Source organism: Dasypus novemcinctus, chromosome X (assembly GCF_030445035.2).
Source record: "Dasypus novemcinctus isolate mDasNov1 chromosome X, mDasNov1.1.hap2, whole genome shotgun sequence".
NCBI lineage: Eukaryota > Metazoa > Chordata > Mammalia > Cingulata > Dasypodidae > Dasypus > Dasypus novemcinctus.
Window position 1 is genome coordinate 185,631,313 of NC_080704.1, and position 17,884 is coordinate 185,649,196.

Sequence of the window (17,884 nt, forward strand, 5' to 3'; positions counted from 1 at the left end):
CTTATTTGGAAATCTGGTCTTTACATATGTAACCAAGTTAAGATGAGGTCATATTGAATTAGAGCCGGACCCTAACATAATCTGACCGTTGACTTTATAAGAGGGAATTTAGGCAGCCACACACAGGGGGAAAGGCCACGTGCAGACAGACCAGAGACTGGAGTGATACATCTACAAGCCAAGGGAGGCCGAGGACTGCTGGCAAACACCGAAAGCATGATGAGGCTTCAGAGGGAATAAGACCCTACTGACACCTTGATTTCAGACTTCTAGCCTCCAGAAAGGTAAGAGAATAAATTTAACACTGGGGGTTTTAAGCCATCCAGTTGGTGGTAATTCATTATGGCAGCCACACTGCTCCTTGTGACGATGGATACTTCGTATGTTTGCGTATTTTCGCACAGCTGACTGGCTGAGTCCGTTTGAAAAGAGCATCCTGAGCAAATATTAATGAATCAAACAATCACTATATTTCTAAGGTTAAAGGGACTACCAAGGGCCTCACAATCATTTCATTAAAATACTCACTTGATTCTTTAGATGACAATTCTCCTTCCAAGTCTTCATCTAATTGATTCAACAGACAAAATGGTGGGGAAGCAATGAGAGAGAACAGATTCCAACTCACAAGAGATACCAAATATAGCCCAAGGGGTATACACTGGAGGATAGCAATGGGCTACTTGGAAGGAATCCAACTTTAGGAGGTGAGGCTTACACAAGCAGCGGCTTAAAGATTTACAGACAGTACATAAGAAAACACCCAATGCTTCAGCAATGCTGCTGAGAATGTACCTTGTTGGTATCAGCAACGCTGTTTTGTCGAGCATCAAAGATGATAAGTTTGTGTGACTGTGCATTGGCATCCATTATTGTCTGCAAGTATTTTTCATCTTCTTTGCAGCGTTTATCATTTGGACCCACAAGGGGTTGGCTGCAACGGGTAATCGTTGCCTGACTTTCTGGATGAATCCATGACAACACCTAGTATTTTTAAGCAACAAACATTAGTGTAGTTCCTAAAGTAGCACATGCTTTAATCATTAGGTAATAAAACCAAGTTCCCTTCTCAAACACAGCCGCTTTTGTGCGTTTTCCCCAAAGGTGAGCAGGCCAGCCAATCACAGTCCTCTGTGGAACAAGTCTCATTAGAGGGGCTCTAAGTATCCCCTTCTAACTCGGAAATTCTGTGATCCCAAGTAAAACAAAAATAAAGTCAACCCATCACTAAAATCCAGCTCCATTCCTGTCTGACTGGATCGATGATGACACATATGGCAAGGTAAAGGCAAAGTGCACATACAGTCAGTTTCTCAGAAAATTTAAAACTATGCTCAAAGAGTCCCACTTCCCTTGTGCGGCCAAGTACTTCAGGATTATACCAAATGCAAACTCTGGGATCAAAACCATCACTCCCTGCTGGCTGCTAGGGTTATTTCTGTAACAGTCTCCCTCCTGTGCAGCCAGAGCATCCCAGGGAGCACCTAAGAAAGACTGTCGTGGAGGCCAGTGACGTAAGTTGTTCGTAAAATAGCAGGCGAATGCCTTTCTTTCAACTCCTTTGTTATTCTCTACTACATTTTGAAAGCACAACTGTCTAGCCAGGTACAAGAGCTTTTAATTACCCCTTTGCTTAGTAACATGAATTCATCCAATGGGGAGTCACAGCCAACATAATGTTTAGATAATTAGGTAGTCTTGAGAATCAAAGCTGTTTTCATGCTTTCAGACTTATTTTTCTGCTTTCCATTTTGCTCACTAGGTTTTTTGTTGTCTTGTGACTTTCCATATTAAATCTAATACAGTATATATTTCCATCTAAATGAAATGACAGTGTCTGTTACTTACAGGGACTCTGCCTTTTGCTCTAAACGCTGCCACTTTTGAAAGGTCATCATCTTTTACACTAGTTGGCACAACAATGATGGCAGGGTAGGTGTCACAGAGCTCATAATTACTGTTTATTTTGGATATTTTCCAACTCTCATTTGGCAAGCCCTGCATGAGGTTAGAGAAGAGCGAAGGGTGGGAAGACCATATTTTATACTTTCAGAAAGTAGTAAGTGCAAACCACATCCATTTCTTACTTTCAACTAAAATCTACTTATAATTTGCTGTTTGTTAATTAAAAGTTTAAAAATATATTGATCTAATATAACCTATTGCCTAGACATTTTAAAAATCCAACGAAGCATATGAATTTTCAAGCCATACTAAAAATGAGAAATTATGCACTAGAATCCCAGTCCTATTGATTTCTTAACTTTTTAACTATATAACAATGAATGTAGTATTGTTTTAAAGATAAAAATGGAAATACACAGGAGTTCTGGAGAAACAAAGAAATTTCTTACCAACTGTCTAAAATCAGTTATGTAAAACAATATACCAAATTTAAGGTAGATCTAATGATTAAATGCAATGAAAATATACCTTACTGGAATATCTTGAAATTGACAACATACTAAAGAGTTTCAGGCTGATTTGGTCACGCTATATATTTAAAATCTAATTTGTCATTAATTCTAACCTTTTTTCATCAACTCTTTCCCAGGACATCTGATAAAAACCATCTGGCCTATTTTATTTTTAAATCCCTGCCCTCGTATCTAACTCACCCTCTGGAATAAGGATGCAGAAACAGTGATACAGTCAGAAGATTGGCGGAGGGCCAAAGGGGACATCCAGGAGATGAAGAACCCAGAAACTTGACAAGTCATACCTGTGAGCAATGTGTTTAAACAGATTTCTTCTCCTTTACAATTCTAACCATTTAGAAGACAAAAAGAGGCTTAACCTATCATTTTCAGTTTGATCAGCAGCATACTTTACCTGTCTCTTATATTCAGCTATTGGGTCATAAACTTTCCAGCCATTAATTGGAAATTTTTCTTTATAGTTGAACGCAAATAGTGTCTGGATACAAAACCAAAAATACATACGTCAGTATTTCTTTTATATACCAGATACCCAATTTTAAAGTTTTTCTTTGTTATATTAACTGAACATAGTTAAGTTTCCTATTTTAATCAGTACATTTTAAAGCAACCAATTGGCAGCTTTTCTTAATTATTATACAGAACTGACAAATTTCAGCAATTCTAATATCAGTTACTAAGAGGGAGAGGGAGAGAGAGAGAGTGCTCTTGGAAAGAGGAAACATTAAAGTTTTTGGACTGCCACAAATCCATGTAAAAAAAAAAAAACAAGTTTTATTTTGGTGTGTTTACCTGCCCATTGGAAAGAGGAAATGCATGTTTGTTGAGGTTTTCAAATATCCCCAATTTACTCTGTTCTTCCTGTTTATAAGCAAGTCGCAAGTTCCTCATATCCTGTTAAATGATTAGCAAAGCTCATTTATTCAACATTTATTCAGTACCTATGGGCCAGAAACCATGTCATAAATAAAGAAAATATTTTATTCATTTCTCATTTTATACTCTATTTTGCTCCAACAACCAACGGCAATTGACAAAAACACCTCCAACAAGATAAAATAATTGAGGAAACAGGAAAAAAAAACATCAGATGGAACCACGAATAAGGTTAGTACACAAAAGTTGTGCAGTCAAGTCCTGTGCACACGCTTGCTAAAGGTGTGTCACAGAATGAGTTGTGATTTTGTAAGCTGCCAAAACAGAGTCAGGTACAGAATTCCCCCCAATTCACGATGGGCCCTCACAGGAGGGACGCTGTGCCACGGCGAGCCTGCGCCCTCAGCAACACCCGCACAGCAATTACAGTGCTGTTCCACAAGACCACAGTTCCTTAATCTGCCCCGCAAAGGCCCAGCAACGTGAGGAGGCAGGACCCCAGCAGTGCTCCCCAACCTTTACACACTTATGGCTCCCATTAGTTAAGTACAAAAAGCTCCTTCTCCTTAACATGAAATTTGAAAATAAATATGACCACAAACAAATCAAAGCAATACTCCCTTGGGAAGTAAAGAGGTTATTATTATGGTTATGATATTATTTCAAACAGTGAAAGAAAGGAAATAGCCTAAATGTCCTCCATGGGGGGCTGGTTAAAGAAACTACAGTACAGCTAATGGAATACTAGAGAGCTGTTAAAAGCAAGTAGCTGTCTATGTATTGGCATAAAAGAGCTCCAAGATATCTTGCCCAGAGGAAAAAGAAAAGGGCAGGGCGGTATGTACAATATGCTACCATTTCCATTTTCAAAGAAAGACTATACGGATGGACACAGACCTGCACAGGGCATCTGTGGAGGAGGACATCTGAAACTGGGAACAGTGGGTGCTTGCAGGGAATGGAACAGGATGGCTGTGTTTTGAGTGGTGGAGACTTTTTAACTATACACACCTTTTGTACCTTTTGAATTGTGCATTGTCTGTTAATACTTAGGAAAGCAGCCATAGGACACAACTTCCTGTCATGACCTAACTCCAAACTACACTGGCAACACCCTCAGCAACCAACTGGCTGGCTTGCTTCTCAGGGTTGCTCAGGGAGAGCCACATTACAAGCAAGAGAAAAAGCGGGTGCAACGACCACGGCAGACGGGATTCGAGGCCAGTGTGAGCAACTAAAGTAATGAAGGGAAGGGTGGCTCGAGATGAAGCTGGGCAGGAAAGTACCTCAGGCTCACCTGTGCAGGGTCTTGTTAAAGAGTTTCTTTCTTTTAACCTAAGGATAATGGGAAGCTCCTGAAGAGTCTGGAGCAGGCAAATGTGTTTCAAAATTGCACAACCAACCCAATCACACCTCTGCTTTTAATTCTTCAGTTGTTCCCCCTGATCTGCATGTGGACTCTCCTTTACCAAAGGGGAAAACCAGAAGTGAGTCTGGTAAGCCAATGGGTTCACAATCTGGAAGGAGTAAAGAGTTCTTTGAAAACCAGACTCAACTACAGTCTAGGTTCAAGCAGAGAGGGCTGGCCTCAGAGATTTGATGAAAGCCAACAGATGGGAGGAAAACCCAAAACCAAAATTCAGAAGGGTTCTTGAACAATTCCGGAGGCCGTATCTCTTTACTGGGTGCTTTATTTAGCTTAGTTCCAATAAACTGTATTATATGAGGTAAGTCTTTGGGAATAAAACATGTCAGTTCAGGCTCTTTCTTAAGTGAACATTCAGAATGAAAGTCATCACAAACATTTATACTTAACTCACTGGAGTACCAAACCAAAAATAAGTACAGCTCAAGGTGCCAATTCCACCAACGTGAAAATTTAACTCATGCCTTTAAGCACAGAATTTATGGGGTACTGCTGAACCCTCAGAAAGCTCTGACCATCTGCTGAACAACCAACTGGAAAAAAAGTATTGCTCTCTGCTTTCCACTTGATTTCCCCGAGCTCTAACAAATAACGTCAGCACTTAGATTGTTCGGTCCACATTAACCAGAAATACTCGAACAGAAAACGAAAAGGCTTACTACATTAATGGGTGACATAATGGTTTGAATTAGTTGATATGAGATCTGGAAGGGTCTCTCTCCTGAAAACATTTGCATTACTAACAATACAAATTACCCTTACTGTGTAAAGACCATGAAGAACAAGTAAGGAAAAGTTCGCTTTCAATTTGCATTTATGTTTATATTATATACCTTGCACACAATCTCTATACCACAGGAATTGTCTCCATGGCTCTGTGCTCCAATCTTCTCAACTCTGCTGATCACTCCAAGGGGAACATCAAGGACAAAATGTGGGTCCTAAATGTAAAAATCAAGATGAATGCATATTGATGTCAATCAACAGAGTTTTCATATTTAAGTCTTCATGGGGTTAAAGACTTAGGAAATGTTTACTGTGCATTTCTTCTTTGTTTCAGCTAAGAAACTGAAGTCTGATTTATAGCATGCTTTTTAAAATATACAGCAAGGGTACAATTAAAATGCCCTTCTGGGGGTATGGGATTTTTCCTTCTGGAGTAAAGAAAATGTTATAAAATTCACTGAGGCAATGACAGCACAACTCTGTGATCAATCTGCGAGCCAGTGAGTGTCCACTTTGAATGGGTTGTACAAGGCACGGGACTACACAGCATAGGGAATCCAGTGGTGGATGATGGACTGTGGTTAACAGGACAAATTTGAGAAGGCTCTCTCATGAACTATAACAAATATATATAATAACATAGGGTGTTAATAATCGGGTGGGTTGGGGGCAAAATACACCAAATGTAAGATATGGGCTATAGTTAGTAGTAATTTTTTTTTGAGGCACCAGGGATTGAACCCAGGACACATGATGCATGCACTCAACCACTGGGTCACACCTACTCCACTACAGTAATATTTTGGTGATGCTCCTTCATCGTGTATAAAAATGGTTTCACAACAGTACAAGGTGTTGGTGGTGGAGTAATGTATGGGAGCCATATATGATGATATGCATGTTTCTTTTGTAAGTTCACAACTTTTACTACATACTTATTGTCTATGTATGTTCATATATGAATAATAAAATTTTTAATATAAATTTGATATATTAAAAACTTCCCTTCTGGCTTTACGTGGTATTTTAACAGCTTTATTTCCAGGACACAAAATCTGCTTGCAAATCTGCACATCTTAAAACTCATCCTCTGGTTATCTCAAGGTGATGGGATTTCAGAGGACTTTTTACTTTGGCCTTTATACTGTTCTGAAGTATTTTTAAGAATAAAATACACTTTTAAACACTCACCCTCTCTACATTTTTGAAGTACATCTTAAAGTCCGTCACGGTCAGGGTTCCACTCACTGCCCCCATGAAAGGGCAGATATACATGACATCTTTAACTGAAAGAAAAAAGCCCAAAGCAGCAACTATTGCTGTCGTCCTGTGCTTCAATAAATCTTAACAAGTTTCAAAATACATATTTGTGATTCCAGTTTTCTAGGAATTTAAACTTGTAGAGAATATCTATTATCACTTTAAATAAAAACATAAAGAATCTTCTAATCAAATTTACAAGTTTTAACCAAATTTCTGATTTGCTATGTAATGAGGTTTTAAGGAAAAGGCCTCATAATTAGTTAAAAGTTGACATTTTTTCCCCAAGTGGTTAACGTTTTCCCAATGCAATAACTTAATTCTATTCAAAAACATATCAATTGAACTCTCAAGACCTTGGGCTGCCATTTCATGAAGTACTGCTACTGAAAACTAACTACAGCTAAAGACTGCACCCTAATGCACTTCCAAAGGAAACCACTTCAGAGACAACAGAAACTAGAAGCCCGTCAAGGAAATGAAAGAGGCCTCTCCCTTTCAAATTCCTTACCAGCTTCCATATCCATTTTCATTTTATTTTTACTAATATCACTCAAGCACTCACCACATTTGGTTCCTATGAATAGTAAGAGGCTCACAACCATCACAAAAACTTTCATTAGCTTCCCCACGTATCCCAGGAGCATACCCAGCTATGGAGGAGTCAGAGCGGGACAATTAAAGGTACTAAAGCTGTCATTCAAGCAAATTCTCGAAACACAGCCATTACATTCGTCTGTAACTCAATATTTACTGAGTGTCTGTAACTCAGTTTTACTGAGTGCTTTTGACTGCTGAGTACTAGGCATAAGTACACAGTTCCTTCCACTAGCAGCCCATGACCTGAGAGAGACTCTACAAAGAGAATCACCATTATACTACCGCCTGATAAATGCTGTAATGAGGATGAGGACACCATGTGACAAAAGCTCAGAAAAGGATCAAATGCACTTGGCAGAGAATGGGGGCAGGGTGAGGGGGGAGCAGCACCTGTGAGTGGCTGGAGGTCAGTGTGATTGTATGAAAGAGTACAGGAAGCACGATGGGGCCTAAAGCCAAAAAGGTTGGGGGTGGGGCTCGGGCAGGACTTTTGTGGGGTAGTGAGGCAGGATTATTATTATTATTACTAGTAGCAGCAGCAGCATCTTTAAAGGATAATTGACTGTTTAAAAAACTAAAATGGATGATGACAATAGCAGAAAGGCTGGGATGGGACAAATGAAAGTATACTTGTATAAGACTAGTATATTGGGACCTCATCTTTTTTTAATGTAACATTTAAAAGAAAATAAAGAAGAAGGAGAAGAAAAAGAAGCTATTAGAATATCAGAGTATCAGTAGAATACTGATATTCTACTATAGAACTATTGTGACTAGTAATGGAAGAAAATGCAGCATTGATGTGGAGAAAGTGGCCACGGTAGTTGCTGAGAGTAGTAAAATGGAAGAAGAAATGTGATGTGGGGTCATTTTTGAGACTTGGGAGTTGTTCTAAATGATATTGCAGGGATGGATGCTGGATATTGTATGTCCTGCCATAACCCACTGAAAGGACTGGGGGAGAATGTAAACTACAATATAAACTATTATCCATGCAGTGCAGCAGTGCTCCAAAATGTATTCACCAAATGCAATGAATGTGCCACAATGATGAAAGAGGTTGTTGATATGGGAAGAGTGGGGTGTGGGGGGTATATGGGAACCTCTTATGTTTTTTAATGTAACATTTTGTGTGATCTATTAACTTTTAAAAAAGAAAAAAAGACTGTTATATATATGAAGTAACATAGTATCACTTAAAGGTAGGTTGATGAGTTAAAGATGTAAAGTAATTACTAAAATAACCAAACACAGGAGATAAAATAGAATCTTAAATACTCAAACCAAAAAAAGACCAAAAAATGAGGAAAAAAGGAACAAAGAACAGATGGGACAAGGAGAAAACAAATATCCAGATGGTAGATTTAAACCTAGTCATATCAATAATTGCATAAAATGCAAATGGTCTAAATGCCCAAATAAGAAGGCAGAGACAGACTGGACACAAAAGCAAGATGAAACTATATGTAGCCTATAAGAAATCTACTTTAATATAAAGACACGAAGAGTTTGGAAGTCGAAGGATGGGAATTGGTATACCATGTTAACAGTAATTAAAAGAAAGCTGGAGTGGTTAGGTTAATGTCAAAGTAGATTTCAGAGCAAAGAATATTACTAGGAATAAAGAAGGTCGTTTCATAATAATAAAGTACTCAATTCATCAGAAGGACCTAAACATCGTAAATATTTATATACCTAATAATAGAGCTTCAAAATAAATGAAGCAAAACTGACAGAACTTCAAGGAGAAAGAGACACACACAATTTTAGTCAGAGATTTCCAAACCCTTCTCTCAATAATTAACAGAACCAGCAAAAAAAATGTGTAAGGATACAGAAGGCAACAGTCACCCAATGTAGCCTAAGTAAACTTGTACAGAACCCTCCACCCAACAATAGCAGAATACACACACTCTTTTCAAGTACACACACACAACATTTATGAAGATAAACCATATTCTGGACATAAAACAAATCTCAATAAATGTAAAAGGATCCAAGTCCTAAAAAGTTTGTTTTCTGACCACAATGGATTGAAATTGGAACTCATTCACATAAAGAAATTTGGTAAATTCACAAATATGTGGGAATTAACATGCTCCTCAATAATGCAAGGGTCAAAGAAGAAATCAAAAGGGGAATTCAAAAGCATTTTGAACTGAATGAATTTGAAAACATGTTTTCATTCAACAATTTGTGTGATGCCGCTGAAGCAGCATATTGGGAAAAACTAAATGGTTATACTAGAAAAGGACAAAGGTCTCAAATCAATGACCACAGCTTCTACCTTAAGACACCAGAAAAATAAGAGTAAATCAAATCCAAAGTAAGCAGAAGGAAGGATATTAATAAAGATCAGAGTAGAAATCAATGAAATAGAAAACAGAAAAAAAAATTGAGACAATAATGCAACCAAAAACTGTTCTTTGAACTTCTTCACTGCTGGTGGAAATGTAAAATGGTGCAGCCACTGTGGAGGACAGATTGGCGGTTCCACAGGAAACTAAATATAGAACTACCAAATGATCTGACAATCATGCAACTAGGAATATATTCAGAAGAACTGAAAGCAAGGACAGGAACAGACATTTGCACACAGATGTTCATGCAGCATTATGCACAACTGCTAAAAGATGAAACCAGCCCAAGTGTCCATCAAACAATGAATGGATAAATTGAATGTGGTATATACATACAATGGAATAATATTCAGCTGTAAGAAGAAGTGAAATTGGGACACATATGACAACATGGATGAACCTTGTGGACATTATGTTGACTGAAATAAGCCATACTCAAAAGGACAAATATTGTATGTTCTCACTAATATGAACTAAATACTATGAATAAATTCATGGTGTTAAACTACAGAGATAGAATATGGTTGAGAAGGGGTAGCTGATGTTGAATGTATGTGGAATATTTAATAAGGTGGATTATAAACATGGGGAAGTGGTTAGAATTGATAACACATTATACTGAGTATAATCATCACTCCTGATTTCTAAATGTGATTGTGGTACAAGGGTTACTCTTGGGAGGACAATGTCAAATGAAAGACAGCTAAAGGATAACCTGGGGACTGTATAACAGTGATTTTCATGGTGGACAATGATTGCGGTTAATAATGCAAATACAAGAATGTTAACAAAGTGTTAAAAATATGGAGATAAAAAATATGGAAATACATGGTAAAATATAACTAATATAACTTATAGGTTATCGTTAACAGTAATATTGTAGTATTTTTACAGCTATGGCAAAGAAGGTACTATATCAATGCTAAGGGCCAACACTGGGGGGTATAAAGGGTCTGGGATTTTTCCTTTTTGGAGCAATGAAAATGTTCTGAAATTGACTGAGCTGATGATAGCACAACTCTGTGATGAAACTGAAAGCCAATGAATGTACGCTTTGGATCAATTGTACAAGGCAGGAGATGGTATAACACAGTGAACCCTGTGGTACGTGATGGACTGTGGTTAACAGTACAAATAAGAGAATATTCTTTCATAAACTATAAAAAATATACAATACTAGTACAGCATTAATAATAGGAGGGTATGTGGGGAAAATTCACCAAATATAAGGTATGGATTATAGATAGCAGTAATATTGTGATGACGTTCTTTCATTATTTATAAAAAGTGCATCACAACAATGTAAGGAGTTGGTGATGGAGCGATGTATGGGGCTCCTATATGATATGCATGATTGTTACTCACAAGTTCTTAAAAAAATAAAAACCTGGTTCTTTGAGACAATCAATACAATTGATAAATCTCTAACTAGACTGATCAAGAAAAAAGAAAGAAGACACACATCACCAACCTGAGAAATCATAATGGTGAGGTCAGTACAAATTCTACAGACATAAAGAGGATAATAAGGAAATATTATAAACAACTTTGTCAACAAAGGAACTGTGTCTAAGTTATAACAACTTAGATTAAACAGATAAATTCTTGAAAGACACAAACTCAAAAAGAAAAACAGGGAAGCAGCTGTGGCTCAATCAGTTGGGCCCCCATCTACAATATGGGAGGCCCTGGGTTCACGTCCGGGGGCCTCCTTGTGAAGGCAGGCTCGCGGGCAGATGCTGTGGAGCACTGCCAGGCCCGCAAGCGCCGCAGAGAGCTGACTCAGCAAGGTGACACAACTAAAAAGGGAGACAAGCAAAAACACAGGAGAGCACACAGCGAATGGACACAGAGAGCAGACAGAATGCAAAAAGCCACAGGGGGCAGGGAGGAGGAAAAAAATATATATAGCCTGGATAGTACTCTATTAAAGAAAGTACTCTATTAAAGAAGTTAAATTTGTAGTTAAAACTTTCTTAAAAAGAAAACTCCATATCCAAATGGCTTCACTGGTAAATTTTACCAAATATGTAAGAAAGAAAGAAACTCTCCCAGAAAACTGAGGAAGAGAGAGAATAATTCCCAACACATTCTATAAGGCCCTCATTACTCTGATACTAAAGCCTGACCAAGAAAAGAAAACTACAGATCAAAACCCCTCATGAATATTTATGCAAACCTTCTAAACAAAAATTTAACAAATCAAATCCAACAATAATATATAACATTTACAAAAAACCCACCACTAATATCAGACTTAATGGTGAAAGACTGAAAGCTTTCTCAAGATCAGGAAAAGACAAGGATGTTTGCTCTCACCCCTTCTATTCAGCACTGTTTGGGAGATTCTAGCAAGAACAATAAAGCAAGAAAAATAACTAAAAGGCATCAAGATTGGAAAACAAGGACTGGAACACACACACTGCTAGTGGGAATGTATATTGGTTCCAACACTGGTAAAAACACTTTGGCAGTTTCTTAAATAGTTACATGTGCACCCACCATATGATTCAGCATTCCATCCTTCAGTATTTACCCATGAGAAAAGGAAATCTATGTCTCTACAAAATATTCTGTGTTGAAGATGTTCAACATCATTAGCCTTTAGGGAAATTTTTATCAAAACCACAGTGCAATACCATTTCACACCCACTAGAATGGCTACTATAAAAAAAATGAAAAAATTATAAATGTTGGAGAGGATGAGTTGAAACAGGAACACTCATTCAGTGGTAGTGGGACTGTAAAATGGTACAGCCACTGTGGAAATCAGTTTGGTGGTTCCTCAGAAAGTTTAGTATAGAATTACCATACAGCCTTCTAGGTATCTAACCAATAGAATTGAAAGCAGGGACTCAAACAGATATTTGCACACCAACATTCACAGCAGCATTATTCACAATTGCCCAAAGGTGGAAGTAACCCAAGTGTCCCTCCACCGATGAACAGATAAACAAAATTGTGGTATATACACATAATGGAATATTACTCAGTTGTAAAATGGAATGAAGTTCAGACACATATGAACCTGGACGACATCATGGTGAGTGAAAGAAGCCAGACACAAAGGGACAGATATTGTATGATTTCACTTATATGAAATAACCAGAATATGCAAATTTATAGAAACAGAAAGTAGTTTTACAGGTTACCATGGGTTAGGGTGGGGGGATTGGAGATGGGGAACTCATGCTTAATGCGTACAAGGTTTCTGTTCTCATATTCTGGGATGATGAAAAAGTTTTGGTAATGGACGGTGGAGAGAGTAGCACAACACTGTGAATGTAATTAACACTGCTGAATTGTATACCTAAAAGGGGCTAAAATGGCAAATTTTATGTTGTGTATATGTCACCACAATAAAAGTTTTAAAAATCTCTTCACATTGTACACTTTCTATCTGTATAGCTTATGGTATGGAGAAGCAGTTGTGTGACATAATTAGTTCTGCATTTTAAACAGATCATTCAGAAAGTAGCATGGGGCAGGACTAGAAGAATCCCCAGAAAAGGAACCGTCAGAAAGGTCAGAGGACCACCAGGAGACAACCCAAGGAAAGAAAGACTTTCAAAATCAAGGGTGGGATAAACAGGGTCCGGGCCACAGAGTAGGACATTGAGTATAGGTAGGTGTTTGGGGGCTTGAGAGGGGAGCCCTGCCTTCAATTCAGCAGGAAAAGTCTTCTGTTGGTGATGCCACCTACTACCCAACCCAAGTGGAGTGCTACGTGATCCTTTACTGTCTTCAGTTTCATAAGGTCATGATGACATTAACAAGAATTAATGGACCTGGTTCATGTTTCCACTAATTAAATTGGTCTGGCTGATCTCCAGCACGTACATCACCAACACAGCATCACCTGTGCTGGCAAGTAAACTGCCATTTCATATTCTGGATCTCTGTAAGCAAAGTATACTCATTAAACTTACCAATGGCCTTGATTGATTCTCCTGGAAAAAGTGGCGCTTCTTCCATCTGTGCCAGCTTATTCCCATCCCTTAGAGCCTGGCAGAAAACAAAACAGGAGTAAATCTCACTTCCTCTGTATACCGGGAATGAACTTTGATGTGCTGTGCTCCCACTACAAGGCAACAGAAGCGTGCAAAATGTATGCTCCACGCCCCACCCCCACCCCCCACCCCCCGCTTAAAAGACAATATCAAAGCTCAGCACTACAGGACACCATGCTGCATATTCTAGCAACTTGTTACAACATATTGAAATCTCACAGTTAGAAAGCATTAATACAGAAATGGCTTGACATGACATATAGATACTGTAATCACTACACAGACAGCTGTATAAGGTGCTTCCAGAATTTGGAAATGAAGTCAGAAAAAGATTACCTTCTGAGCATGAAACTAATAAAAAAAAAATCAACATTAGATTTAAGAGCTGAGCTATCTGTAGAAATGACACTGCCTATAAAACAGTTTGGGAAATATCTAATTAGCGTAACCAGGAAAGGGTATCAGGACAGTAACCTAAGGAAACCAGTAGGCCACCATATTGCAGCCTGGCTACCTATGGACAGGACGTGGACTGTGGGAATGTCACTGTTAGAACATGCTCACTAAGCAAATTGCTAATGAAGTCTTAGGTTCCCTGGCTACACTGATACTAGGAGGGCTGGAAGGATACCAGCCCACATTTCTAATGACCAGATTGGGACTGTGGTCCAGTGGCCAGTCTCTTGTCAGCTTGGTTGGAGAGTGGGAGCTGATAATCTCTTACTGCTAGGTAACTCAGGGGGAGCTGAGAACAAATGGTTTTCTCCAACTACAAAGTTATAGGCTCGAGACTGAACTCAGGGCCCCGTTCCAAGGTACTGCCACACCTTGAGATGTAGCCAAGGAAACCAGTCATTTTCTCCTTGGCATGTCTGACATAATGTGTCATGAATAAAAATAAGGTGATCAAAAAACAGCAATTCCCAAGCTGTGTGTCATAGAGCATTAATTTCCCAAGAAAACAACACAATGACAATGACAAACAAAGCAAAACCAAACAAAAAACATTTGGGAAATGCTAGGTTAAACAAAACAGGTTAAACTGGTATTTTGTTGTTTTTGTTTTTCCTTTAGTGAGACTTCAAGTCTTTAGTGTGTTAATATACACTGAATCCACTAGAGGGCGCTAGAGTATGCCTCATTTCCATACCTAGTCGACCAAGGACTGCTTTTTCCAAGGAACACCTGTTAACATTGGGAAGGATACCAGTGCTCCACAGAAAACAGGTCGGGCAAGACCAAGTTTTCTGCATGATTTTGTAAAGCAAAATATTTAAAATTGATGCCTTTAATAGTTGTAATCGAAATTATTGAAAATTCAAAATAACATGTTTCACAGTTTTAAGAATATTTCAATATGTTTTATTAAAGGGACTTAAAGGTCAATTTTAAAACACTCTACATAGTGGCTTCATCAAAATTTTATAAAAGAAACAAAAAAGTCATATAAATATTACATTTAATGCTAAATGTTGATCAGGGGTATGTCTGTTCTACTGGGAAGGCACAAAAACGAGAGTCCATCTTCTTCCTTATCAAAATGTGCACATTTAAAATAGCAAAGATTAGAGGAGTTCATCTTTACCATCAAACACTTTATTCAATTTGAATTTTTATTTTGGGTTTGTTTTTAAGATGCTTTTCAGCCAAAATGTTTAGGGAGTAAACACATTAAATGGGATATGGAAAACCATTTACGGATTCATTTTTATACCTGCACCTGATCTGGAAGTATTTCTTATATGCAAAAAGGCATAAAACAATATTTATCCTTTTAAATCTCCATTTTAGGAACACTAAAAAATCACCATTCTTACAAGAAGCCTTAATTGGAAAGTCTACTTCCTTTAATTTACTGCCTGAACTAGTGACTTATTTTATAGCATAGTTATGAATGAAGCTATTTTAATTAATATCAGAGTTTTAAATTACTTCCAATGTTATGTTGTGAAAGCTTATTTTTATGGCTAAATATTATCATACAGACTTAAGTTCTTTAACGCTACTGTAACTTGTTTTTTAAAAGAAAAAAGACGGGGATAAGTTCTTTAAGAAGATATTTACCAAAGCAAGCTATTCTCATCAACTGAATCTGGAAGGGGTGGGAGAAGGTTTGACCCACTTGAAGCTTTATAGTAAACCATATCAAATATCTTCAAGTCCTCAACCCAGGACTGGCTAATAGAATGGGAGACAGCACTGATGGGGACCACATTAAGAATTCACAAGGCTCTCAAGACAGAGGTTGAAAAGCAAGTGTCTCTCTTCCAATAGTCATGTCAAGTGTGGCTTGAAAAGCACAAATGGGGTGGTAAGACACAGAGCGAGACAAACCCCTCACTAATAGTAATTGAATCTAGGATGTCTTTTTAAATGATGAAAAAGCAACTATCAGAATAAAACAAATAAATTACACCACTGCTTCCGATTTCCCCACAAGAGGTTCATTTTTGTAAAGGAAATACATTTAGCTTTAGCACGTGAACTCAAGAGGAAAAAAGTTTCTAAAGGCTTTTTTAAAATTTTTTTAAAGGTACGAGGCCCAGGGATTTAACCCTGGACCTCCTATGTGGGAAGTTGGTGCTCAGCTACTCCAAGGCTCATGTTTTATGAGTAGGGTAGAGTCCCCTTATAAAGCTGGTGTTAGGAAACGGGGCTCACACTTGTGCTATATTAAGCATTTACTGCAACTACCACATGGGGCAGGACATAATTTGACCCTTGATTTATCCAACCCATGTACAGCGTGATCAGAGAACAGAATATATTCTTGTGAATTAAATCTGATCACCTCAGTGCCTTGGCTCAGGGTGCTGCCCAGCTGAGCAACTCCCCCTGATGATCTCATCTGACCCACCCCCCCCCGCCCCCCCTCCCCGGGTCCAGGCAAAAGTCTGCCAGCTCCTTGTCCCTGACTGCTCCAGCCCATCCAGATTGCCAGGGCCTCTACTTCACCAGCACTCAGTGCCTGAACCCTCTACTTATCACTGAGTTGCTGGGGGAAGGTTCTTAAAATGGCTGCATGCCGAAAGCAGTGGTTTGCAAATTGGGCTTTTCAAGGTGCTTTGAGGGTCTCTAGGGAGAGTGGGCCTGGGTAGCGTTGCACAGCGGCACAGCGGCACAGCTGAGTGCCTGGGGTTTCCCACGCCTCCCCGGAGGGGCTTTTTAAGCTTTCAGGCAAGTTCTCGCTTACAAGACACCAGGGAGCCCAGAGGAACCGAGCACAGAGTAAATGCTCAGGGATACCTGAATACCTGAATGAGTTGTTCATTCTGTTTAATAAAGAACTATAAGGACATGAACTCATCCCACAAGTAATTACAAGGCACCAGGTATCTGCTGGGCCCAGACCATGTTCTCTCAAGGGGTCAGCATATGCATTTGTCCCTTTGAAGTCAATCCTGTAGCTACTGAGGGTCCTTAGTCTAAAGAGCTTAATATTCTTCTCTGGGGGAAACCAAGAAGCACAGATGAACAAATTTCTGGTTGACAAAATGTTGGATAAACCAATTTTTGCAAATAATGTCATAATGGAATCTACCAAACTTGGAACATGAGGACACTACTGTAGTGGCAAAAGCTTTGCTCATCATCTAGAAATCTAGTATGAAATGGTTTCTAAATACACAATCTGTAGCTACAAACAGATGAACACATAGAACTTGCCACCTGGTCAGCTTCAGCTTCAGAAGGGTAGCCATTGTGTTCGTCCTGAATCTCCTGCACAGCACCAGGTGCATGGACAAGAAAAGGCAAAGAGGAGAAAGAGAAACACGTGCAAACAGACAGGTGAAAGGACAGAATTTCTTTTCGTAAAGAGACAGCAAGCATGTAAAAGTCGACACACCTTTCACGGCTTTGCAACTCACAACATTTTCCCCTTTGGAGTTAAGGAAACAACACGGTAGGCCATCTATAGCATCCTCGGCCTAAAATGGAGTATCTATTCTGTGTTTGTGATGGGCAGAAAAATGAAAAGCAAACAAATATCATGGATTTCAAAGAATGTACTGTCTTCTTAAAATCAAGCAATACTATGGCATATAGCAAAGAAACAAAATAACAGACACATACTATGCTCATAGAAAATAAAAGCATACCGCAGAAACTAGGGACAGTGCAAGGTCAAACCAAAACACAAAACAAGTTCCCAGACATGCAGCCTAAAGAACAATTAGATTTCCCAGG

At 38.6% G+C, this 17,884-nt stretch overlaps 1 protein-coding gene across 10 annotated transcripts in view; it reads right to left on the minus strand.

The window, feature by feature from the left end:
• Window positions 1-17,884, minus strand: part of MTMR1 (myotubularin related protein 1) — a 57,218-nt gene that overhangs the window by 17,920 nt on the left and 21,414 nt on the right. For 7 of the 10 annotated variants that reach the window (XM_058291421.1, XM_058291419.1, XM_058291420.1 and 4 more), the window contains 7 exons: window positions 13,616-13,691; window positions 6,658-6,752; window positions 5,574-5,681; window positions 3,231-3,332; window positions 2,833-2,916; window positions 1,849-1,998; window positions 796-984 (listed from right to left, as the gene is read on the minus strand). In XM_058291421.1, the coding sequence (XP_058147404.1) occupies window positions 796-984; window positions 1,849-1,998; window positions 2,833-2,916; window positions 3,231-3,332; window positions 5,574-5,681; window positions 6,658-6,752; window positions 13,616-13,691 (804 nt within the window). Of the gene's footprint in view, window positions 1-795; window positions 985-1,848; window positions 1,999-2,832; window positions 2,917-3,230; window positions 3,333-5,573; window positions 5,682-6,657; window positions 6,753-13,615; window positions 13,692-17,365; window positions 17,417-17,884 lie in introns of all 10 variants that reach the window. The other 3 variants (XM_058291417.1, XM_058291416.1, XM_058291412.1) reach the window with 1 other exon arrangement.